General features: G+C 41.0%; 1 protein-coding gene across 7 annotated transcripts in view; it reads left to right on the top strand.

Moving 5' to 3' along the window:
* The window catches only part of VPS13B (vacuolar protein sorting 13 homolog B), a 350,839-nt gene that overhangs the window by 132,342 nt on the left and 192,796 nt on the right, over positions 1 to 25,701 (top strand). For 5 of the 7 annotated variants that reach the window (XM_081013851.1, XM_081013854.1, XM_081013852.1 and 2 more), the window contains exons 20-22: positions 4,326 to 4,435; positions 19,615 to 19,759; positions 25,115 to 25,245. In XM_081013851.1, coding sequence (XP_080869977.1) covers positions 4,326 to 4,435; positions 19,615 to 19,759; positions 25,115 to 25,245 — 386 coding nt within the window. The remainder of the gene's footprint in view (positions 1 to 4,325; positions 4,436 to 19,614; positions 19,760 to 25,114; positions 25,246 to 25,701) is intronic. The other 2 variants (XM_081013853.1, XM_081013855.1) reach the window with 1 other exon arrangement.

Raw genomic sequence — 25,701 nt, 5'->3', positions numbered from 1 at the left:
CAACCTAGCTGCTGAATTCTGTACCAGCTGAAGTTTCCGAAACGTCTTCAGAGGCAGCCCCACATATAACACATTGCAGTAATTTAACACAGAGGTTACCAGAGCATAGACAACAGCTGGGTCACCAGCTGAAGCTGGTGGAAAGCACTTTGCATCACTGAGGCCACCTGAGCTCAAGCGACAGCAAAGGATCCAGGAGTATCCCCAAGCCGCATACCTCTCCTTCAGTGTAACCTCATTGAGAGCAGGCAGATGGTAAGGAGTGAGTTGTGTGTCATCCATATACTGGTGAAACTGCACTCCAAACCTTCCAATAGTTTTGTATATAGTGGTACCTCGGGTTAAGTACTTAATTCGTTCCGGAGGTCTGTTCTTAACCTGAAACTGTTCTTAACCTGAAGCACCACTTTAGCTAATGGGGCCTTTTGTTGCCGCCGCGCCGCTGGAGCATGATTTCTGTTCTCATCCTGAAGCAAAGTTCTTAACCTGAAGCACTATTTCTGGGTTAGTGGAGTCTGTAACCTGAAGCGTATGTAACCTGAAGCGTCTGTAACCTGAGGTACCACTGTAAATGTTTAAAAGCATGGGAGACAAATAGAACCTTGTGTGGACCCTACAGCATAGCCACCATGGGGCCCGCAGAAGTCCCCCAGTGTTACTCTCTAGAAGCGGCTCTGCAACCAAGACTGAAGCCAGGCTGAAATGGGTTTAGATAACCCATTTCATCCAGGAGAATTTCACTGAACTAGCACCACTCTCTAGATCACTTTCATGGATGATATGTCTAAAACCATTTGGACTTGTCAAAGACATTTTGATGTCTGAAGTGAAGCAACAGACAATGTCCCCTAGCCAGTCAAGGTGCATAGTAACTGGAACATGACATTTTCTGTAAGTTAGAGCAAACATAATCTACATTACTCTGCCTCTTGCTTTTCTTTCCAGAGGACTGAAAGCATGGCTTTACAAAACCTACATATAAAAAAGTTCCACCTATCACTGTGTCTGGCCAGCTTGTGCAAGGCAGCCCATGAGGGAAGGTGGTCATTGGGCTGAAAAGGTTTTAACCACCCTTGATTTAAAGCATTTATACTCTTATCTTTTCTTAATAGAGCGCAAGGCAGCTAACAATAATTAAAATAACGAAAAACTAAAAAGCCGCACACTTAACGAAAAAGATAGGAAGTGGAAACAGCCATATAAAGCAAATTAACCAAACTTGTTACAGTAAGTTAAAAGCAGTTCAGTGAGAAAGCTGTTATTGCTCATGGCCCAAAGCCCAAAACGGAAGGTTTCTACAATCCATCTGAAGGACATTAAAGAGGGGACAAGATGAGCGCCTTTGTAGGGGAGTTCCAAAGCCTGAGTACAACCAGTGGAAAGGCCTTATTGGTCCAACTTGACATACTGGTATGCCAGTACCTACAGCGCAAGGGCATCCTTGAAAGTAGTCTTTAGAGAGCAGCAGGGATATCAGATTTCTTTTTTCACAGAAAACTTTATTATTGCAGAAAATAATTTAGTTTCTTATATTACGCATAGATGCTTAACAGGAGAATTGTTGATTTCTGGGAGTTCATGGTTTCAGAATGAAATGCAGGCACATTCCATTGAAGTCTATGGCAAAACCTCATGGAATTTTGATTCTTACGTGATAAAACTTGTGTGTGTGTGTGTGTGTTTGAATTTTCATGCTGTATAAGAGACTCTTTAGCCTCTGCTTCAGCTATAACTGAAAATTATCACAGTACTCTGGAGTATCCAATTGGAAAAGTATGCTTGGAATGTCAGTGTTTTGGCAGTATGCAGTAGCATCAAAACACCAAATGTTGTCTGCTATACTAAAATTAGAGACAGTTGGATATTTCCTTTTAGTGATTTATAGATCTGTTATGTACCAGATGGTCTTGTATACAAAATGAATTTTGTTTGCTCACATTCATACGGGATAAGTTGTGCTATTTATAGGCTCATGTGCATTAAAATCACACTCAGACATGCACCCACCCATACCCTTTCTGTGTTACATAGAGAGCCACCTTAGTTTTTCCATTGGATATTACAGGCATGGGCAAATTCGGCCTTCCAGATGTTTTGGGACTACAACTCCCATCATCCCTAGCTAACAGGACCGATGGTCAGGGATGATGGGAGTTGTAGTTCCAAAACATCTGGAGGGCCGAGTTTGCCTATGCCTGAACTGTATTCACCTCTCCTCCAGTGGATCAAGGTTCCTTCCAGTTTGACTATGCCAAGGATATTAGAAGCTGAATATGTTTGATTAGCCATATCAACTTGTGTAATACTAATAGACTATGATTGTTTAGAATGCTTCTTATTAGTTTACTGGAGTCTCTCGCTGCCACTTCCATTACTAAAATATATGCTTGCCAGAATCATATTCTTAGCTACAGAAACCTTTCACGTTATCAGAACAGCAAAGTTTGCTATGCTGTGTAGAAGACAAATGCCATGTAGTTTCATACTGAATATTTATACTGAGTATTAGATTACAAAAAAATGCATTACTATTTTAGCTTTAAGAAGGTTAAATGCTTGGGAGTCATTTAAACTCTAATTAATTTCTCTTAATAGCTGTCTACTTGCAAAGGACAGCAGTATGATAATTGTTTTATGATGGTTAGTGTTTTACTTAGAAGCCTCCTCCCCTGGATCACGTGAGCATGAAAGAATATGACACTTCATATGAGAAAAACCCAGGACTTCTGTATACATGAAATAGATAAACATTTGCAAAAATATTTTCAAGTCTTAATATTTTTTTAAGTAAATGGGTTTTTTATTCACATGTATATTTATATACTGCCTTATTCAACACAGTATGGATTTTGTGGTTGCAATAATGTTTCCAATATCTCTTTAATAAAAAATGTGGAAGGTTTCTGAGCTGGTATATGTATGGCTACTTCTGCACCAGAGGCAAGTGGTTTTAGCCCTGTATATTCCATTATTTGCCAGATACAAGAGTGGCCAAAAAATCGACAACAAAGGCTGACTTGCTACTTGTTTGGAAACTGCAGTAAATTAAGGGCCATTGCACTCATACTACAATCATACATTGGTTTATTGCGAAAAAATCCTATTGAAATCCATGTAAGATTTATTAATAATTAAATATGCTTAAGACATTTTGGAATGCATTTCAATAAATTTGAGTTACTATAATTATTTCTAAAAAAGAAAAGGCATTTGTCTAACACCTGTCTCTAAAAATCTTCTGCAAATTTATGATGAGACCCTGATACCAGTAGAGCTGATAGAATTTTTTTCTTCTTCTTTTACTAACTTTTAGGAGAACAAGATCAACTCTTCAGTTTTTGGTATTTTAATTGAATTAGATACTATGTAACCATGACCTAGAAGTCTTTTATGTTTTAATCTTTTGATGTAGTATTCCCATGGCAATGTATAAGGGCTCTCACTAAGTGTTGCTCTCACTAACACACACACACACACAGAGAGAGAGAGAGAGAGAGAAGAGAGAGAGAGAGAAGCCAGTGCTGTTGTAAAATAAACTTGCCAGCTCATTATTATAGGAAGTACCTTACTTTTCCATCTATAAGACACCCCCATGTATAATACGCCCCCTATTTTTAGGGACTCAAATTTAAGAAAATTGGGGGAGATGGCACAGAGTTGTTGAGCTTGGGGGGGGATTGCTCACCCGCACGCATCACAAAATCTGTGTCCCATCACTGGTAGAAGCTGCCTATCGCCCGCCCAACTGCCAGAGCGTCAGCCAATCAACACCACCCACTGATGCAGCAACCAATAACACACACAATAGCCACTGACAGCCGCAGCAGCAACTAATCAAATGTCTACCCTATGCACTACCCATGTATAAGACGACCTCCACTTTTTAGCATGATTTTTAAAGAAAGAAACATAGTCTTATACACGGAAAAATGTGGTGACTGGTGTGCATGTAAAACCACCTGATGCTCTAACTCAGTAATTCAGTTTTCAAAGTGTATTCTGCCTGTGGCTACTCAATGGAAAATAATTGGAATTTTTGAACTCAAAACCATGGAATGGGTCCCTACAAAATGTACTATATAATGATAGAGTACCCAGCATTGCAGCTGCCACTCCTCAACCTTCCTTCTAATGTTGACTTTTATACTGTTTGTTTTGTATTGTAAACTGCCCCAGAGTTATATATGGGGTTCTGTAGAAAATAACGAGTATAGGTGTTTGGGGTATTGCTACCCACGGTGTGTCCAAGATGAAAGGGATTTTTTAAACCACTTTTTCCCCATGTGTGTAATCTGTACATCTTTGTTTTTTCTGTTGTTATGTAGGAGCCGTGCTTTTGGCCAGCATGCAGGGATTAACAGTCAATATTGATCCGATTTTATATACTTGGCTCACGTACCAGCCTCAGAAGCGAAGCAGCAGACCAATGCAGCAGGTGAGAAATACTGAAATGCCTTCTCTTTGTGTGTACTTAAGTAGAATGTCTTGTCTACATTAGTGGGAGAGAAAATGAATGCCATCATCCTGCATCTCTTATAAGTATCTTGCTGTTCTTCAATAGTAGAAGCACAGCTGTGCTTATTGTTAAAAATAGGAGTCTTCTGTTTTGTTTGTTGTTGCCTTATTTTATGTTCACTGTATAAGTGTGTGCTTCTATCTATCTATCATCTATCTATCTATCTATCTATCTATTATCTATCTATTTTAGTTTACCCCCTTTAAGGACAACATCATTGAAAATGTAACTAATAAAATCAACAGAACAAAATCCCCTTTAATGTAAAAAATGTATCTTTAAACAGGTAATTTGTGTGAAAACTGACTTCATTTTAATTATTTATGCCCAGATTAAAAGAAAAGGTTACATTATTTTTAGAAGATAGCCAGATATATCTTTGGCTGTTCTCTAGGGGGTAAGCATGCCACCATTGAATGGCAGCCACAAAGAACAGTTTTCTGACTGTGTGAAGTTATGTTTTCTGATCCCTGGGAAGTAAGGAATGAGGTCCACACACATAATTTGACTCTCCATCCTACTTTCCCTTCATGCCTCCTAAATCTTCTCTACAGAGTTGGGGGAACTCCCATAACAGGTTTAGGGGGTGCAGGGGGTGAAGTCCTTACCCTGCTTAGTGATACATTGATAGTCACACTAAGTTTTCTGACCCATGTGTAATAATATACTGTATAGGTAGCATACTCTGCAGCAGGAGAGGGTAACCTGTGGCTGTCCATATGTTGTTGGACTCCCAATTCCTATCAGCCCTAGAGAGAATGGCCAATAGCCAGGGAAGATGAGAGTTACACTTCAGCAACATCTGAATGATATATTTGCAAATAGGATTAATAAGTGTTTTAAATCAAACTGGTAATATGTTAAGCTGCTTCTTTAATGGGTAGCTAAAAGTTGAACGTGGCATGTATTGTTCATGAACATTCTTCTTTAAACGTAACTTTAGTTAGGAGCCTTATGCTTTCAGAATATAGCAACATATGTCATATTTGTGCTTTTCCCACTGCAAATGAAAATGCAAGCCAAATCGTAGCGGCTGTTACATATTTCAATAAGGATCTATGTAGTTCCTGTTGCAACTATGTGGTTAGTGCTTTAGGGGCAAAAGAGGATGTTTTCCCATATCTGCATTTGGCTTCCGCATGTATCTGAACATTTCTCCCCATTTTGAATAGTGAACAATGTGGACATTCAGCTTTTTAAAAAAATAGTAAAGGTCCATGAAAAAGTTTATGAATGCCTGCATAAATCTGCATAATACATTCTGACTTTTTTTACTGATCACTAGTAAAATACAGTATTTCTTTCTTTTTTAAAAAGGAAAAACAGATAAAACTTAAACTCAGCTAAAAGTGTTGATTTATGGAAAACCAGGTTCATAATCATCCAGTATATCATCCAGTTATGATTATTACCCAGGCTGTCCAGAGTCTAAGCTGTGCTGCTGATGCCAGAACACCTGGGGACGCACCCTATCTTTAAACAGTATATTCATTAACAAAGGGGAAGATTCAAGGGGAATATAAAGTTAGTGGAAAAAGTTTGGACGTTGATGTCGTTGCACAAACTTAACCGTCACAGAATGTAACAATAACAACTGCTGCCCTAGTGGCTGTGTAGCATCTGTCACAAGCAAAAAACACTTGACAGATTGGGCTGTTGCACTGTGCTGAGAGCAATGTTCCCAATAGTGAAATGGTGGTTGTGCTTGTGGGCTGCAAAAACAGGAGATGACCCAGTGTGAAATATGCCTTCAAAGTATAATATACTTATTTAATGGGGTGGCCAGTGCCACCCCATTAGTGGGGCTGCTAGGAGGTCATGGACGCATGGGCAGCGAGTTAGTGGGGCTGCTAGGAGGTCATGGACGCATGGGCAGCGAGTGGCCAAGTTGTTCTGGTTCCCTACCCCCGCCTTGCAAATCACTGTGGACACTTCAAGCATTGCAATTTGACTGAAAGCGCCTAACTAAAAGTGTCTTACTTTGGTTCAGAAGGGGTCTCTGCTGTCACAATTTTTGAGTAACGTACATTACTCAGAAGTAAGCCACACTGAATTCTATGGGGATTACTTCTTGGTAAGTATGTACAGGATTGCATCCTGAATTGGTTAATCTTAAAGGTACTACACAGGACTGTTAATAAGGGGCCCCCATAATTTTCCAGGCCTACGTGAATAGATTATTTCCTTCTCTAGCTTATTCACTTCTATATCCCACCCCCCACCCCCGAATGCAGGATATGGTGGAAGGATATTTAAGTGGAGTAGGACCTAGGAGACCAGGATTAAAATCAGCCATGAGACTCACCATGTGACTTAGCGCCAGTCACCATCTCTCAGGCTAACCTACCTCACAGGGTTGCTTTGAGGATAGCATGGGGAAAAGAAGACTCATGAATGTCACCTTGAGCTCCCAGGAAGAAAAGTGGGATGGATATAAACGTAATACGGATACATAAGAAACAAATAAAATAAGTTTCTCTCCAGCCATCTTGCCCCTGATTTTGAACTGGGGTAGGGGGTCAGGTTCAAAATAAGGAAAAAAGCCTATCCTGAAAATCAAAGGAAAAGTAATCAGAGACACACTCAAGATACTCAGGCCTTGTAGGCCCTCAGCAAATCCAATTTGTCTGCTGGGACAAGCTTGCCTAAGTGTGTAAGTCATGATCCCATACGACATATGGGCACTGCCGCCAGAGTTCTCATCGCAACTGTCCTATTTTTTGTAATAGCATTTTAAGTTTGCCAAGGTGTCTTTTTATCCTCACAACAACCCTGTAAAGTGGACTATAGTCCAATTTTAGCAAAACAAAAACTGCAGCGCTATCAAATTTATTTTATTTTATTTTAAAATTATGGTATAAGCTTGGGGAGGGGGCCAAAGTCCACTTTATCATGTGCAGTAGGCTTGGCAATCCATGAAAGTTCATGGAATAAAACATTTTCTAACCTCTAACGTGCTGCTTCACTATTTCATTTCCACTGTAAGCCATGGTTAGTTGGCTGCCCCTTTGACTGAAAGAGTACAAGAGTAATGCTCCCAACACTGCAAAATGAGCCAGTGACAGAGAGGAACATTAAGTTCAGTCCCCAGATCCTCTGGTGTGGCTCTTTGTTAAAGTTATGAGGACAAGGAGGCACTTGCCAATAGGCTTATTGAGAAGGAAAATGTGTAGGCAATATTCTACCCAATCAAAATGCTGTCTAAGTGGTTTAACGATTAGCACCACTGATTCCTCCTCTTCTCAAACCACATCTTCCTCTCTCAGAGGAGACAGCATTAGGAAGTATAAGTCCCAGAAATAAATGCCACGAACATGTACAGAATTCACCAGCATCACCAGTGAGGAACCTCTGCTGCTATGTAATAAGATGATTCCACAACAGGTATCCTGTGCATACATCATATAAGCACCACAGTATAAAATCCTGCAGGATAGACAAAAAGCCCGTCTAGTCCAGCATCCTGTTCTTCTTGTTGTTTAGTCGTTTAGTCGTGTCCGACTCTTCGTGACCCCATGGACCAGAGCATGCCAGGCACTCCTGTCTTCCACCGCCTCCCGCAGTTTGGTCAGGCTCATGTTTGTAGCTTCGAGAACACTGTCCAACCATCTTGTCCTCTGTCGTCCCCTTCTCCTGTTCTTACAGTAGCTTAATATACAACCCCCATGTAGCATTTTTAAACCTAAAACACAGGAATGCAGAACCTCAGAACCTGTCTCAAACCTAAACACACATGGACAAAACCTGTAGTTCCAATTACCCACAAGTGTTAAAACTTACAGCACACACAGAAGCCACCCACCATTTCTTCTCCATATCCTTCTCCCCCAGTCACAAAATATTTGCAAAGTATAAATTGAAAAGTTGATAATATTGAAAGATATTCACACACCTCACCATTGTTCTCTTCCTAACAAATACTAACGAAAAGCTAGCTGCTCTAAACTTGCAACCACACCGTTCGCCATTCTAGCTAAAACGAATGTGCTTTGAGGTCTGGGCATTGCCCTAAGGCAGCCATGAGCATGCTTGGACTGCCCTTCAAGGCAGCCCTCCTAGGCCAATACTGAGACTGAGTTAGCCTCATACTGAGTTGTTATAATAATAATAATAATTTATAATAATAATAAGTTATTATTTATACCCCGCCCATCTGGCTGGGCCTCCCCAGCCACTCTGGGCGGCTTCCATAGAAACCAAAAATACACCAAAATATCACATGTTAAAAACTTCCCTGAACAGGGCTGCCTTAAGATGTCTTCTGCATGTCAGGTAGTTGTTTATCGCTTTGACATCTGAAGGGAGGGCGTTCCACAGGGCAGGCGCCACTACCGAGAAGGCCCTCTGCCTGGTTCCCTGTAGCTTTGCTTCTCGCAATGAGGGAACCACCAGAAGTTAGCCTCATAACAACAGATAGAATATAGTGTGGCTGACTTTCAGACCATCCAGTCACATGGTTTCCTGTTTAGAGACACAGGGGAGGGACCTGTGTGCCCTCTGTACTTTCATAGAGACCTGATTGGCTAGAGAACTGTAGATTGACAGAAATGCTTGCAGAACTTCTCCACGTCCAAACAGAAGTATAAAATGTGTCTGGGACAGGAAAGGGTGTGTGATGTTGACATTTTGTGGGGGATATGTTTTTTTAATTGCTTGACATTTTCCTTGGGAGGGCTGTACCATAGTGGACCTGCCTCCACCAAATGTTTTTGATATTGCTTTTGTTATATAATTAATAACATCAATTTTTCTAATATACTCCTTTATAAATCCACTTGGTTACTTTTGTACTTTTACATGCTGATTGCAGCATCTGGGCTTGATGAGGCATGTGGCCCTCACCTGTTCTGTACCTCCTCCAGTTGAGGAATCACACACCTCCTCCCACAGCTAGCGAGCCTCACCTGGCCAGCTAGAGAGCTGGGCCATGGGCCTTTGCCTGACTTAGCCAACTAAAGCACCCCTCCTGTTGTTCCCTATGCCTCAGAGCCTGCCGTGTTTGTGGGGACAGGGGCCCCTCTGGTGATGGGTCCTGCTACTCTGGTTTCTGTGAATTGACCCCCATTGCCTCGCCATCCTCCATCACCCTGTGAGTACTTCCTTCCCCATCCCCAGCTTGCTCTGGTATGTCGTAGTCCCGGCTGCACCCCTCATGAGATCCTCTTCCTTCTTCCCATCATCCTGCCAATTCATGACAGATATTGGAGTTGAAAAGAAATAATAATTAGTTTAAATGCCGTTGCTGAGGTATAAAGAAGCTTTTTAAAAAAAATTATGAAGGAAACCATCAATAGTATTGCGTTAATTTTATACCATGTGGTGAACCACGAGGTAGGAAAATACTATTTTTATTCATACCAGTCTTCAAGGAGCTTAGAATGGCAAATTTGTCTTCTATCCAAAGTACCAGCAAGGCCCAGACTTCATTTATTCCCTTTAAACATCCTTAGACTGGTCTCTGATGTGCTATGTGTAATATACAATCTGTATACCAAACACTTAACATACATACATACATACATACATACATACGTATGGCACATGTTTCCTCCAAGGAGCTCAAGGTGGCACATGTCTCTCCCCTATGCATTTCCCCCCCTCAAAACAACTGTTTGAGGCAAATAAGGCCAGAGATGGTAGCAGGCCCAAGTTCACCAAATAGCCTTCACAGTTGTGTTGAGATTTGAAATTTGGTCCTCCTAGTCCTGCGGTGACACTCTAGCCACCACACCAGCTCTCTCTCAGCATATGTCTTTTTTAGCATAAATAAATAGTTTATTGATCTATGGCTGGATACTTTAATTTAGGACTTAAAATAGTTAACATTCATTCAGGGGAAATGTCAAATTGAGTACCCTTGATAAAGCTCACTTTTGAGGGTCAGTCTACTATTTGCTACATTTTAGTTAAAACAAACACATGTGGGTTTGGCCGCATTAATCCCATTGACTTCAACAAATAGAAAGCCTCTTCCACAGCTTTGAAAATATACCCCGATAGCTTGCTCTGTGGCTTTAGCTATTTTCCACAGTGATGCATTAAAAGGTTAGGTAAAAGCCATGTAATTATTGTGCATTCTATACAATCTTGCGACTGTTCAAGAGAGGGGGAAAAGCATATGTCCACATGTGTTCTCCTCTAACCATCTGGTCTACATCAAGACAATATCTGCATTAAAAATAACTGTAGTGTTCTATATTTGTCAGCCTTCCTTGAAATACAGTTTTCTACTGGAGATCAATTTAGACACAAAATTAAGACACGTGTGCATTGCGTGAAGGGGAATTGTGAGTGGAAGGAGGCTGCAGGGCTGTGCAGCGTTAGGTGTAGATGTCTGCTAGAGAAAGGCTTTCCTTTGCAAATGTCTGTGCCTGACGCGTTGCTGTCAGAAACAGAGTCAGACACACCTCATTACCTTGGGGCAGACCAGAGTTCTCCACTCACATCCCTTTGTTTGTGCGATTCCTCTTCATGCAGCATACAGTGTAGTGAAATGTCCTGTATATACTTGCAACTACCATAACACTTTTGTTTGCACAAAGAAATGAGAACAGTGAGAGTTAATAGTTTATAGACATGGAAGGTTTATTTGTTTGTATGAGGACCAGTTATAAATCATCTCCATACTATTGGTGATTCTGTGGTTCTCAACAACAACAGATGACTCTTGCTGTTCTTTATTAAGCTTTGTCTTAGGGTCATCCAGAGAGGAGGAGGAGGCTTCATGTCACAAAAAAGGTCATTCAGGTCCCACTTTTCTGTGTGTGCAATTGGCACACAAACACTCAACCACTCTATGGGTAGATAATCTGGACAGTAGTGTTGAAGGACTATGGCCCACTTCAGATGTTAGGTACTCCAGTCAATGAACCATGACTAGGAAATAGTTTCAGTCTCTTGTCTGAGAGCCAACAATGGTTACATTGGTTCAGACATACAGTGGTACCTCAGGTTAAGTACTTAATTTGTTCCGGAGGTCCGTACTTAACCTGAAACTGTTCTTAACCTGAAGCACCACTTTAGCTAATGGGGCCTTCTGCTGCTGCTGCGCCGCCGGAGCACAATTTCTGTTCTCATCCTGAAGCAAAGTTCTTAACCTGAAGCACTATTTCTGGGTTAGCGGACTCTGTAACCTGAAGCGTATGTAACCTAAGGTACCACTGTATTGTAAACCATACATATGAGTGAGACCCAGGGTGTGAGCTCTATAGAAGAGGGATCTGTGCCAAAAATGTGTCAGACATTTGCCCTACTTCCCCTTAAGACAATTCCAATGCTACACACCCGTTCTCCTATCGCTGGGAATTGGTAATAATGGTGGACTTGGCCCCTTGGCTCCAACTTGAGGCACCAAATAAATATGTAAAAATATGCAATTTAATTCTGAAATAAATGCTAATTCGTGCTCCGGTGGATGTTGTACAAAGGATACGTGCAGAATCAAAACAGAAAACGTGAAAAGCTGTTCTTATAATAAATATGCTATTGGATATTTTGCCGTTTCTTTATTGCTGTTTACTTTGCTATTAATTAGGTGAGTCACCCAATTATATTCTCTCTCTCTCCCCCTCCCTCCCATTTATATTCCATCTTCCTTCTATAGAACTCAGAGTGGTATAAATAGGATTTCTTTTTGGTCTCCCATTCAGGCATTGACCAAACCAGTCCTGCTTAGCATTAACAAAGTTGCTGTATCATGTGTCTTCAGATCATGTCCATTATAGTGGCTGAGTCTAGATTTTTAATGTAAAAACCCCGTAAATTGCCTTTGAAGAAAATGTAGCATCAGTAACTGCAGCTTGATAGTTGGCACGCATCCATTTCTTTGTATACCAGGAAATGGCTGTGACTTTATATTGAAAAGTATAAGGTTTTATTTTTATTGTTGTGTGACTCTCTTTTATTGCCGTCATGTCAGTTCCAAAGTGGTAATGTAATAAAGGTAACAGTGTATTATTCTATGTAAGTAGAACTGTTTTTGAAATATGGAGCTATTCATTATATTTTGCTCAGTTGTAGTAGCCTCCAGTAGAAAAGTGTTTCCAATAATGATGTTGAATAAGTAAGCTGAAATCTCACTTCATTCATTGCTTTTGTTTTTATTCAGTTCATTTTGGATTTCAGAAATAGTGCACTAGTCTTTGTTATTTTAACTCATTTGCAACTACTCATTCTACATGCATATTTTATGGCTTTGTTTTTCATCTGGTAATTTTTGCCTGCTGTAATTGTTACCTCTGTTTTATATACATTATAAAATGAAAGAATAATACAAAAATACAAAAAAGAAATAATGCATTAGTAAAACACACTGCATTGTTCAGGTGCCTAATTCAATTCTCTCCCTTCTGGGGAACAAAATAGCATAAATCCGTCATCACAACCCTTTCTGAGCCATGAAATTAGTTTTTTTTTTCATGTGGGTCATACATCCTTAGCATTCCAGAGATGAGAATTTGAAATTTTTAATACTTCATACACGGTGCCATGGCACAGATGTTTTCAGAGCCCTAAAAATAACCGAGCACTTCTTTTAAATGATGCATTCTTTCAGAAAGCTCATGTGGCTTATTGAAGCAGAATGTTGTGACTGAGTCAGTCCAAAGTGCACATGCCAGATCTTCCTGTGTCCTCTGGCTTTTCCTTTCCTTTTGCTTCACAGCTCCTGTTGTTGAAGTCGCAGAACCTACTTTCCAAACTTGGAGAATTTTAAAAACAGTTTGTGGTGTGGTGTGTGGTGAGGAGAGCTGCTGAAGAAAACGAACGCATGCAAAAGCCATTGCATGCTTCCCCTCCATTTCACTTTGTGTTATTGGCTTGCCAGAATAGCAGTCTAATATGTTTGTGTTTTAATGTGGATTTAGATTTTGTTTTTATGGGCCTTTGCCCCGCCCCCCATTTCAATGCTGATCCTAAAGTTTCTGCATGGAACTAAGTCAGGGACAGCCCACCCATGAAGTAGGGTGAAGCAGCTGCCTCAGGCAACACCCATGTGGGGCCCACCCCCAGCCTGCTGCTTCCACCACTGGCACCAGCATTGATTTCCGGAGAGAATTTCCAAAATACTGCAATAATAATAATAATAATAATAATAATAATAATAATAATTTATTATTTGTACCCCGCCCATCTGGCTGGGTTTCCCCAGCCACTCTGGGCGGCTTCCACAGAAACCAAAAATATACTAAAGTCATTCATTAAAAACTTCCCTGAACAGGGCTGCCTTAAGATGTCTTCTGAATGTCAGGTAGTTGTTTATCGCTTTGACATCTGATGGGAGGGCGTTCCACAGGGCGGGCGCCACTACCGAGAAGGCCCTCTGCCTGGTTCCCTGTAGCTTTGCTTCTCGCAATGAGGGAACCGCCAGAAGACCCTCGGCGCTGGATCTCAGCGTCTGGGCAGAACGATGGGGGTGGAGACGCTCCTTCAGGTATACTGGGCCGAGGCCGTTTAGGGCTTTAAACGTCAACACCATCACTTTGAATTGTGCTCGGAAACGTACTGGGAGCCAATGTAGGTCTTTCAAGACTGGTGTTATGTGGTCTCGGCGGCCGCCCCCAGTCACCAGTCTAGCTGCCGCATTCTGGATTAGTTGTAGTTTCCGGGTCACCTTCAGAGGTAGCCCCACGTAGAGCGCATTGCAGTAGCCCAAGCGGGAGATAACCAGAGCATCCACCACTGGCGAGACAGTCCGCGGGTATGTAGGGTCTCAGCCTGCATACCAGGTGGAGTTGGTAAACAGCTGCCCTGGATACAGAATTGACCTGCTCCTCCATGGACAGCTGTGAGTCCAAAATGACTCCCAGGCTGCGCACCTGGTCCTTCAGGGGCACAGTTACCCCATTCAGGACCAGGGAGTCCTCCACACCAGCCCGCCCCCCTGTCCCCCAAAAACAGTACTTCTGTCTTGTCAGGATTCAACCTCAATCCATTAGCCGCCATCCATCCTCCAACCGCCTCCAGGCACTCACACAGGACCTTCACCGCCTTCACTGGTTCTGATTTGAAAGAGAGGTAGAGCTGGGTATCATCTGCATATTGATGGACACCCAGCCCAAACCCCCTGATGATCTCTCCCAGTGGCTTCATATAGATGTTAAAAAGCATGGGGGAGAGGACGGAACCCTGAGGCACCCCACAAGTGAGGGTCCAGGGGTCTGAACACTCATCCCCCCCCCTTTCTGAACACGGCCCAGGAGGAAGGAGCGAAACCACTGTATAACAGTGCTCCCAGCCCCTCTAGACGGTCCAGAAGGATGTTATGGTCGATTGTATCAAAGGCCGCTGAGAGATCCAGTAGAACTAGGAAACAGCTCTCACCTTTGTCCCTAGCTCGCCGGAGATCATCAACCAGTGCGACCAAGGCAGTTTCAGTCCCATGATGAGGCCTGAATCTTGATTGGAAGGGATCCAAATGGTCCGCATCCTCCAGGTGTGCCTGGAGTTGTTCAGCAACCACTCGCTCAATCACCTTGCCCAAGAATGGAAGATTTGAGACCGGGCGATAGTTGGCCATACTGGCTGGGTCTAAAGATGGTTTTTTAAGAAGCGGTTTAATGACCGCCTCTTTCAGCGGATCTGGGAATGTTCCCCAACAGAGGGAAGCATTCACCACACCGCAGAGCCCATCGCCCAGCCCTTCCCGGCTTGCTTTTATTAGCCAGGATGGGCAAGGATCAAGGAGACAGGTGGTTGGTTTCATGCGTCCAAGCAGCCTGTCCACATCCTTGGAGGTAACGGATTGAAATTGATTCCATGCAACTTGACCAGACAGGGCTCTAGCACTCTCCCGCCCCAGCCCTGCTCCCACGGTGGTGTCTAGCTCCTTCCGAATATGAGTGATTTTATCTGCAAAAAACTTTGCAAAATCATTGCAGGAGATCTTGGGGTCTTTACAAGGCCCCGGTGGTAAAGGTGGTTCCGTTAAATTGCGGACCACCTGAAAGAGTCTCCTGCTACTATTTTCTGCAGATGCAATAGAGGCGGTGAAGAAAGTCTTCTTTGCCGTCGCTATCGCCACTTGTTAGGCTCAACGTTGAGCTCTAACCTGTGTCCGGTCAGATTCGGAATGAGTTTTCTGCCACCGAGGCTCTAGCCGTCTCAGCAATTGTTTCATTGCCCTCAGCTCCGAAGAAAACCACGGGGCTGTCCGGGCTCCATGCAATCGGAGAGGGCGCTTCGGAGCCAGACAGTCGATAGCCCTGGTTAACTCCGCATTCCAGCGGGCCACCAGGGAATCAGCTGAAAGGCCATCAACATGGGATAAAGCATCCCCTACCACTCTCTGGAAACCATTTGGATCCATTAAGTGGTGGGGGCGGACCATCCGAATTGGTCCCACCTCCCTGCAGAGGGGAAGGGTCGCGGAGAAGTCCAGTTGCACCAGGAAGTGATCTGACCATGGCACTTCTTTTGTTTCACTTTTACTTAGTGTCAGATCACCCATGTCACTAGAGGTGAACACCAGGTCTAAGGCATGTCCATGACTATGAGTTGGGCCAAACTTATTCAGGGACAGCCCCATGGAGGCCATGCTTTCCACGAAGTCCCGAGCGGCCCCTTGTAAGGTCGTGTCGGCATGGATGTTAAAATCCCCTAGGACAACCAAACTAGGTGTCTCCAGGAGAACATCCGCCACGACCTGAAGCAGCTCGGACAGGGAATCCTTGGTGCAGCAGGAAGGTCGGTACACCAGTAGGAATCCTGTACTGCCCCTATTGCCCAACTTCCAGAACATGCACTCAGAAAACTGGGTCTTCCCAATAGGACGCCTGGCGCAAGCTAATGACTCCCTAAAAATCACTGCAACCCCCCCTCCCCGCCCACATGACCTGGGTTGCTGTGCGTAAGAGAAATCTGGTTGGGCAAGCAGCGGCAAGGACAGGCCCATCTGCTTCTTCCAACCAGGTCTCTGTCACACATGCTAAGTCAAATCCTCCATCCACAATCAGGTCGTGGATGGCAGTGGTTTTATTCATCATTGACCTGGCATTACACAGCAATACCTTCAGGTCATGTGGGTTTCCCCTGTTGATTCCAGTATCCATCCGGTCAAGGCCAGACCCGGAGGCAGGGATAGTCTTCAAACAACGACTAAACCTGCTTCCTCGGTAATGGCATGGTCTGGTCTTAGCGTAACTCCTCCTCCTGCCCATGATCACCGAGATCGGATGTCCCAGTGCTTCCCCCCCTGTGGAACTTGTCCCAGCCATCTCACTGATGCCGCTTCTCTGTGGTTGGTGCTGTTGGCAGAGGAGGGGGCAGAGGTGGCTACACGGCAGAGTAGGAACAGTACTTTGCAGCAAAATGGGATGTGCCATCCCTTAAGTAAGTGTCATTTATTCCACTTGATCTTGCTCTATTCACATTCAATAGTCTTGTAGCAAAATTACTAATTTTCTTTTTTTTACAGAAAAGAGACATGTAAAAGTAGGTGGACTAAAAAGACTCAACTATTTCTCAGTATTGAAAAACAGGGAATTGTCGCTGAAGCAACTGCTAGGCAACTGTAGTGTATATTTTGTTCAAAGGACACTAGCAGCCTCGTACTTGGTGTTGCTAGGGGATTCTAAGAAACAAAAAAAAGTTTTGAAATCAGATTGTCCTGCCATGTGGATGCGAAAGATGGATCCTGATCTAGTTCACTTGATCTAGTGAAGTATGTCAGGATCTACTTTGGGTGTTTGTTTGTCTGGCAGTTTTATGTGATGCAACTAACCAAAGAGGTGACAAGATTTAAACAGTAACTTAAAATTTAAAATGAAACCCTATTGATCATATCAGTGAAATGAGATGTTGTTAATTTTGTAAGACATTTCTGGCATCAATTAAATGTATATCAATACAGTTGAGTATCTTCATATGTTTATCAATTATTGTCAGATACGGTACATCATTTTCAAAATTAGCAGGAACTTTGGTGTGGATCTTTTTATTTGCCACATGCAAATTGCCATATTACCTCCTCATAATGCAGAACAATTCTGACTGAATGTATTTTCTCATTATTAAGCAGTTTTCTAGAGATAATTGACATAATTAGCATAGTTATATTTGAATAATTGAAATCTTTAATTCTCATAAATACACTCCAGTTGCTTAGTTTTCTGTTAACTGGTGAGTGTTTTCTTCTTCTAACGTTAAGGTGGCTGTACAGAAGTGATAGAGATAACAAATCAATGTTGTATCACTTGCATAAGAATCCTTCTCATGTTCTCCAGCTGTGGTGCAGTTGTCATTTGCTATTTTTTCCAACTGCAATTTCCTTGCTGGTTTGTGGCTAAAACCCAACATCTTGATCATTTTCCACCCAGTTTAAGATTGATCTTTCATTTACTTTATAGTTACAGCCAGCAGTGCCAAAAAGCTGGCAAAATTGTATTGGGTGTCATCAGCTTCAGCTTCAAGCCTGAGTACAGTGAGCAAAGATGAAACAGCTGTTTCATTGTCCAGATCAGCACCCAGTACATGGCCATAATTTTTTCCATCTTTCTCTGGCTGTGATCATTTTTATTTCTCCCTCATTTCAAATAGCATAGTGTACAATATTTACCCTTCTCTACTGTTATACCAAACTGACTATATTTTCAAGTCATATTTTTGCATCAAACTAGTTGTACTGTCTCCAGCTTTTGTTTTGCCAGGTTTTCACCTTTCTTTTATATTTGACATAGTAGCATCTTGGCAACAGTATGGTCAGTAGTTGAGAAAGGAGGGAAACACCTTGTTTCGTACTTTTTTTTAAGAGGACAGTTGTATGTGGGGTTTTTTAGAATTGTAACTCAGAATTAAAATGACATGTAGCAATCCTATCTTCTGTATATTGGCATCCAATCATAGAATTAGGAGCTAGACTTCAGGTGTCACTCCAATCCTCTAGTCTTAGTATGAAGAACTGGCTGCATACATAACTGCCCAAGAGGAGAGCTACTGTTATGGATCAGGAAATGGTTAAGCAAGTGCGAAGCAGACAGTAGGAGTAAATTGACATCTTTCCAAACAGAGGGATGTACAGCGTTGAGTTCGCCAAGGATCGGTATTGGGAACTGTGCTTTTTAACTTGTTCACAAATGATCTAGAGTTAGGGGTGAGCATGAGGTGGCCAAGTCTGCTGATGATACTAAATTGTTCAGGGTCATTAAAACAAAAAGAGATCGTGAAATGCTCTAAAAGGACTTCTCCAAACTAAGAGAATGAGTGGGAAAATGGCAAATGCAATTCAATGTAAACAAATGTAAAGTGATGTGTGTTGGGTCAAAAAATAAAAATCTTAATTTCACATTTATGCTAGTGAGGTTTGAAGCGGCAGTGAATGAGAGCTTGGGATCATAGCGAGTATCTTGAGGAAGATGTTGATCCTGTGTTTGGCAGCTGTGAAAAAGGAAAATTTTGTGCTAGGGATTATTAGTAAAGTTTTTCTTCCTCTCTCATAATGTTAGAACATCCAATGAATATGAATGCTGGAAGATTCAGGACAGATAAAAGGAAGTATGGGAAAGTTAAACTGTGGGACTTGCTCAGATAGCTGCCATCTTGAATGGCTGTACAAATGCATTAGATAAACACATGGATAAACACTGTTTATCTGGGAGCCTGTAGGCTTACACATTTGCACTAAGCCATGGTTTGTCTTAGCATCTTAGCATGATGTGCAAACCAGGTTTCTGACTCCCATAGCTGTAACTCTGCTCTACAATATGGGGATAATAATCCTTTGGGACAAATTCTTAGACTGGCATCCAAAACAACTGCAGGGCTACCAAAACTGTTGACAGTGACTAACATTACAATGATGTGTAATGTTAGGGCTCTTTCAGTGGAAACTTAGTAAAAGCTTGTTTTCTGTAATTGTTAGGAAGAACAAATGGAGTGGAGTTGTATACAAGAATGTGACTATTAAAGCTTTTCATCATTCCATTTTCACAATTTGCTTTTGCATTCTACTGTATATGCTTTAGTTATTAAGTCAAAGCTTTTCCCTAGGAACTTATGGTGATAAAAGTACTGCTTATAGTGCCCTTCCTATTATATGAAGTATCTTTTCCTACGTACTGCTCATAGTTTCTGAGTAAGTCACTGTACTTTTCTTCTTTTTCTAGCAGTCTGGATCTGTTTCTCTGGGGACACCAGTGGCTAGGAAAAAAGAGGATGAGGTATCAGTTGGAAGTACGCCTTTGGCTAAACAGCAATCAAATCAGGCCTCTGAATATGCCAGCAGCCCTGTCAAAACAAAAACTGTAACAGGTATGTTTTGTTTTCAGTTAAATCAACCAATTCTCCAGGAACTTTTTTCCCCCTTGACATGTGTACATTCCTGCAGGGTCAGGTGTACGTATCGGGACACATTTCTGCAGTTAATTTAGAAAGCTTCATATACAATTTCTGCAGTTTTAATGGATATATTTTCAGTTCAGTTCTACAATGTTAGATCGCATTTTCTAACTTTAATCCCAAATTATTTTTATAGTACTTCATTTTAATACATCATTGGGTCAGCTCAAGTTTGCTGGCCTCTCCAAAAAGATAGCTGTTCAGAGAATGCTTTAGTGAACATAGTGTATCTTAATTTTTTCAATGCTGTTGTATAAACAAGACACAATGTGGTATAATGGCAAAGAGTGCTGTGTTTGGTTGCAGGAAACTTGAGCTGAAATCCACACTTTGCACTGAGGCTTGCAAGATGGGTTTTTTGCAAGTGTAGAGGGAGATAACATATTGTAAATAATAGGTCACCTGGTACATAATGCAGGAGGGTTATTATATAGCATGCCATTCTTTTGGGCTTCTTGGAGGCACCTCTGGGAAATAGGATGCTGGACTAGATAGACCTTTGGTCTAAAGCAACAGGGCTGCTTTATTTCCTTTCCATTTACATTAACATCCCTTGCAGTGGAGGCTTCTCTGTTGGACGAAGTGGAGCATAGCCCGCCTGAGATTCTGAGCCACCCCAAACTCCAAAGCCATAGTCCAGTTTTTCTCCTGTCTCCCACAATCATTATTAATGTGTTATCTACTGATTTAGAGGCTTCCTATATACTTTTGCCCATCTCTTCTGGTTTGTCAATCAAAACAATCACCACCAGCAGGTTCTATCCCTTCCCTAGCAGCTCTTTCCCACAGAAATGACTTCAGTAGGGCAGTTGATTCTTTTGATGCTACTTAAGGAGTGGTCAGTGACTTAATTTCTCTTTATTTCTCAAGAACAGTCTCAGAGAACCAAAGTGTTGATGGCTGCATTAGCGGAAGGGAATGCCCTGGGTTTTATGCCCTGCTGCTGTATTTTAGCACAGCTAAGGGTTTGGCCACTCATCTCTTTTAATTCAGCTATGAAGAGAAAAGGCCACAACAAGTGTCTTTAATTTGCTGTCTCATCTTTTGAGGAATAGCTGTATCTTAAATCAACCCTAGAGATGGATGGAATCAGTTTCAAATTATTTAATGAAATTAATATTTGCTCATGAAGAAGGAAACTTTTCTTGGTGGGACTGATACATTTTAAAAACGTTTCCGTTATAATAACATACTTTCTTTTACCAGCTCAACTTAAATCTGTTTCTTTTTCTGTTAATTGGATCTTTAGTTTTATTGTAAAATAATTCTGTGGAACTGAAACTTGCAATTAATGAACAGCATATGGTAGATTTTATTCTCTTAGGAGATTGTTTGGTTTGATAGCTGTTAGACTTTATTGTAATTTTTTGGACTGTTTGCATTTGTTGATTTAAAAGTCTGCTGCTACCTATCAAACCTTAAAATTAAGGTAGCAAAGATTTTTGGAGCCCATTTTTATGCATGCTAACTTGAAAGCCCCAGTGAGTTCAATGGGGAAATATTCCCAAGTGAGTGGGCATAAATTGCAGCCTTAATTTCACAAAAATTGTATATTTTAGAAAACTTTTGAGTGATTAACAAAATGTCCTGTGCACTGTCTTAAAAATCCTTTATGACTTTCAGTTACAACATGAGTCTTAGGGAGCTGTCTTGAGAACTGCTAGAAACTGATATTGTATATTGTGCTCTGTGATGGCAACTTTGGTCACAGCTGGTATATAGCTTAAACTCCTGTTCTTTGATTCTAGTAGTTTGGGAAGTAATGGCAACTGAAACCTTGTTAGAAATAAAGGGTGGGAAAATATGATTTACTCGGGAAATAATAATACAAAGCCCAATGTTTTACAAACACACAGAGACACACAGCTCTTGCCCTTGCTCTCAAAATAAATGGCCTTGTCTCTTCTGAATTCCCAATAATTTTCTCAGCTGACATTTTCTTGTCCCTCTGCTGTTTGGAGACAAACAAAGGTTATGTCATCTTGAGGTCAAGACTTGCCACTTTGAAAATATTCCCTAGTTCCATGTTTCCATTACTGAGCATTCAGCAGAGAGCCTTCCATCCAGACATATATCACTTTTTAAATATGGTAGAGCTTTTTATAAGTTCAGCTAAAGTTTTTGTGCCCGTAAACTATTTTTATTGTTTGATCACTATACAACAAGAGTTGAACATTTTCACAAAAAGGAGTTTTAACAAAATGACTCACTATAGTCCTTAGGTATCTAAATTTATTTTGACATTTTTGCAATGTGATTTCTCAGAATGAAAAATGTATAAGGATAAGAAAAAGGGAAACTACTTCCCTTCATTTCAAGAGATACTAGAAATGACCACCACCTCCAGTATGCAGTTTTCAGTCCATGGCTAGAATTTGTCAGTGGCTGAACAGAATATGTGAATTCTTATCTTCTTCTTTTTAATTTTGCTGGACTTCTGCCATCCTTCTCCATTGGCCATGCAGGCTGCGGCTGATGGGGGATGTAATCCAGTATTGCAACCATCATGTTGGCTGTTCCTTGGATTAGAAAATTGGCTATGGAGAGGGACCCTTTAACTCTTTCCCTTGCCTGCTCTGCCCTGAATCCTTTAGCGTGCACGAGGACATCCTAACTGGAAGCTATTTGAGGAAATTTAAAAAGTGCTGCTGGCATTTTAACCTCCATATCTTATGTATCATTAACTATGTGCTATCATGGTCATGAGGGAATAAAATGTGGACACTTCAGGAGGCTAATTAGATGGTGAGACTTTTATAGTCTTTCTGCAACACTCAGTGGGGTTTGAGGTGTCTTAGAGTATGGTGTGTAAGTGTATGAGTTAAGTCTGAGCCCTGAAAGTGACATGTTCAGTCCAGCCCTGACCGATGGAGGCAGTGATATATTGAAATAATTCAAAGTTTCATCCATGCTTTGTAATGCGATATTTAATGTTATTTTTCTGTACTATAAAATTTATTCATGATAAAATTGCACCATTATGTTAAGCTCCTCCTTTAAGCTTTTTTTATAAATCACAATTGATTTATATTCCCTCTCACCTTTGTCAGTGACATTCCCACACCTCCACTTCACCTCTGTGACTAAATCCTACCCTCTTTCTTTCCTTGCTGGGTTTGTCACAATCTTAAAAGGATTTCACATCCTAATTAAGAGGAAAGCCTAGTTTGTGTTAGGTTTGTTTAACATTGGGGTTGATGTAATACTTAATTGCAGAAGTGAACAGTACATGCAGTCCTGTGACCCTCTAGCAACTGAAAGACCCCTAGCCATTACATCTACACCACGTCTTTGAATGGAGGAAGGGTGTTGCAGAAGTAATTAGAGTGAGCACTAATAAGTTGGGGCAACTGGAGCATTAAAACTAGCTGGAAAATATCCAGAAAATTCGGGGATTCAGTGTTGGGCATTTGATCCTTCATAATTATTTTTTCTTAGTTTTGTTTTGTATAAACCTAGCAAGCAGACACAATTTGAATACAAAACTGGATTCATTCTTAAACTTAAATGGTAAGACTTTGGTAGGCTGTGAAATCTTTTGGCAGAAGGGAAGCACTTAAATTGGGAGATCACACATTTCCGTTTAGTTAACTGAAGGGCTATTGTTTGTGTGTCCCTGCTGTGCAGTGGATGCTTGAACAAGGATGCTTTAGGTGGGTGAAGAATGTTAACTAGACATGAAAGAGCGCAATATTTTTATTTAAATCTGATATTTCCCACAAGATTTGGAGTGGGGGAAGAACTTTTTTCGGTGTATTTTTCACATGCTGGCAGTAATCCATCAAAACAAGCCCAACTATGCTGTTTTGTAAAGATTCTGTTTTTGTCCTGCATACTGGTGACCACAAGTTTTTATTCATATTGATGCGGAGCACATTGTACTGCTTTCTCTTTTGTGTATCAACATCTTCATCCTTGGGAGCTGGTGAAAGGCACCATCAGTGATTAAAAGCAGAAGTATTTCTCTTACACAAAACTTATGCAAAATAACTTTTAGCAAAGGCAGCTTTTACAACTCAATAAAGTATGGAAACCATAAGATGCTTGGTTCAGGAAAAAAAGGGGGGAGGTGTACCAGAAATTCAGGGATCTTGTTGGGGTTGTTCTGTCAGCAGTTTGCATACATAATAAAATCTACCCATTCACCACAGAAAATGTCTACTTTGCTCCCAAGGCAGTCAGACCTTTCGTGCTGTCTTTTCATGCATTGTGAAGACACAGAGCTTATCATACCATCTATCATTGTGCCTTCCAAGGTTTTCCAAAACCGTATGATTACAAGTCTGCCCCTTACTTTTAAGATTTTTGTTTTGTCCATCTGAGATGTTTAGCAAAGTCAGCGTAGAAATAGAAAAAGAGCTGGCTTAGTGATCATGTTAATTTCCAAGAACTCTTTCCCCACAAGTTTGCCACACAAGGGTATTTCAATCCCAACAAAGTTAGTAATATGGCAACACGAGCAAATCGCAAACAGGTTTTTATTTATGTAAGATAACGTACATAATTACTGGGGTGTAATGCCAATGATACACAGTTTTTTACATAGTTCCCTTTAGTTACGTGGAGATCAATGTTAACTGCCTACTACCCCAAGCTTGTTCCACGCTGCAAAAGTTAAGCAATTGATTTAAACATAGTGCACAATTACTCTGTCATTGTAATTTATCTTGATATTTATTGAAATTTCCTATTGTCTTTTAATTTTGTTGTCCTCATTCTTTGATAAAAGATACTTGGAAGATATGATGTCGTAATTGTAGAGGATCTGTAAATGTGATATCCTGCTTGTTATGTGCTTGGAAGAGTGATGCTATTTATAAATAAGCAAATAATAAAATTATGAATAAAATGCGTGTACAGATAGCATCAATTTTTAAGGAATGTGGTATAAATTGAAGATACTTCCTAGATTTGATAACCAAACTGCTGAATTGCTAATTCAGGTTCTTTGGCACAATCGAAGCCAAAATCTCCCTCTTATTTGCCAAATGTTTTTGTACTAAATTATTTGAATGTAACCACTAGCTTTATGAAATGGTGGAATTCTATTGGAATATTTTTAAAATCTGACTTTTCCCCAATTGCTCATTTAGTTCAATTCAACTAAGGCCTGTTGAAACTAATGGAATAAGTTACTTCTGATTAATCAGAGTTACATAGGTTTCAGTAGAACTTGTGGTGACTAACTTTGGTTAGATTATGCTACTATGCACCATGTAAAACAAACTTAAGTTCTCAAATGTATTCTATTGCCCTTTTATTTTTAAGAATCACGACCTTTATCAGTTCCAGTGAAAGCCATGCTGAGCTCATCTGAAAGCTGTAGCAGAAGTCCTGAGGAAAAGATGAAAGAATTTATTGGGGTATTGTGGAATGCAGTCAAGCGCCTTACACTTCAGGTAAGATGCTGGGGGGGGGGTGAGAGAAAGAATGGAATATTTGAAATACTTGATACTTTCTAGGATTTTAGCTTATTTTGAAACTCTTGTAAGATAAGTTCCCTGCGTTTGTTTATATAAGAAATGATGAAGCCAGTCTTAAGCACTTTAAGCCCCTTTGGTTGAAACAAGAGAAGAGTTAAGTATGGTCTTCTGTACATTGTCTTGTGTGTGGTCACATGTAGCAATAGTGATGCATTGACTGTGAGCTTTCTGCAGTGCCTTGTTTGTTTGTATATTTTGCACAATATCTCACGGTCATTTACAAGCAGCAGATTAGCGCTGCTTTTAAGAACTCCCATCATCCAAATATCCAGTCAGACTGCAACCTGTGACTATCTTTTGATTTAAAAAAGGAAATTAAACTTACAGGTTGTTGTGGGAACCAGGCAAACAGTGTTCCAACTCCAGTGTATG

This window comes from Podarcis pityusensis, assembly GCF_964106645.2.
Source record: "Podarcis pityusensis genome assembly, chromosome: 7".
NCBI lineage: Eukaryota > Metazoa > Chordata > Lepidosauria > Squamata > Lacertidae > Podarcis > Podarcis pityusensis.
Note: the sequence above shows the minus strand (reverse complement) of the source record. Positions and strands in the feature narration are given on the sequence as shown.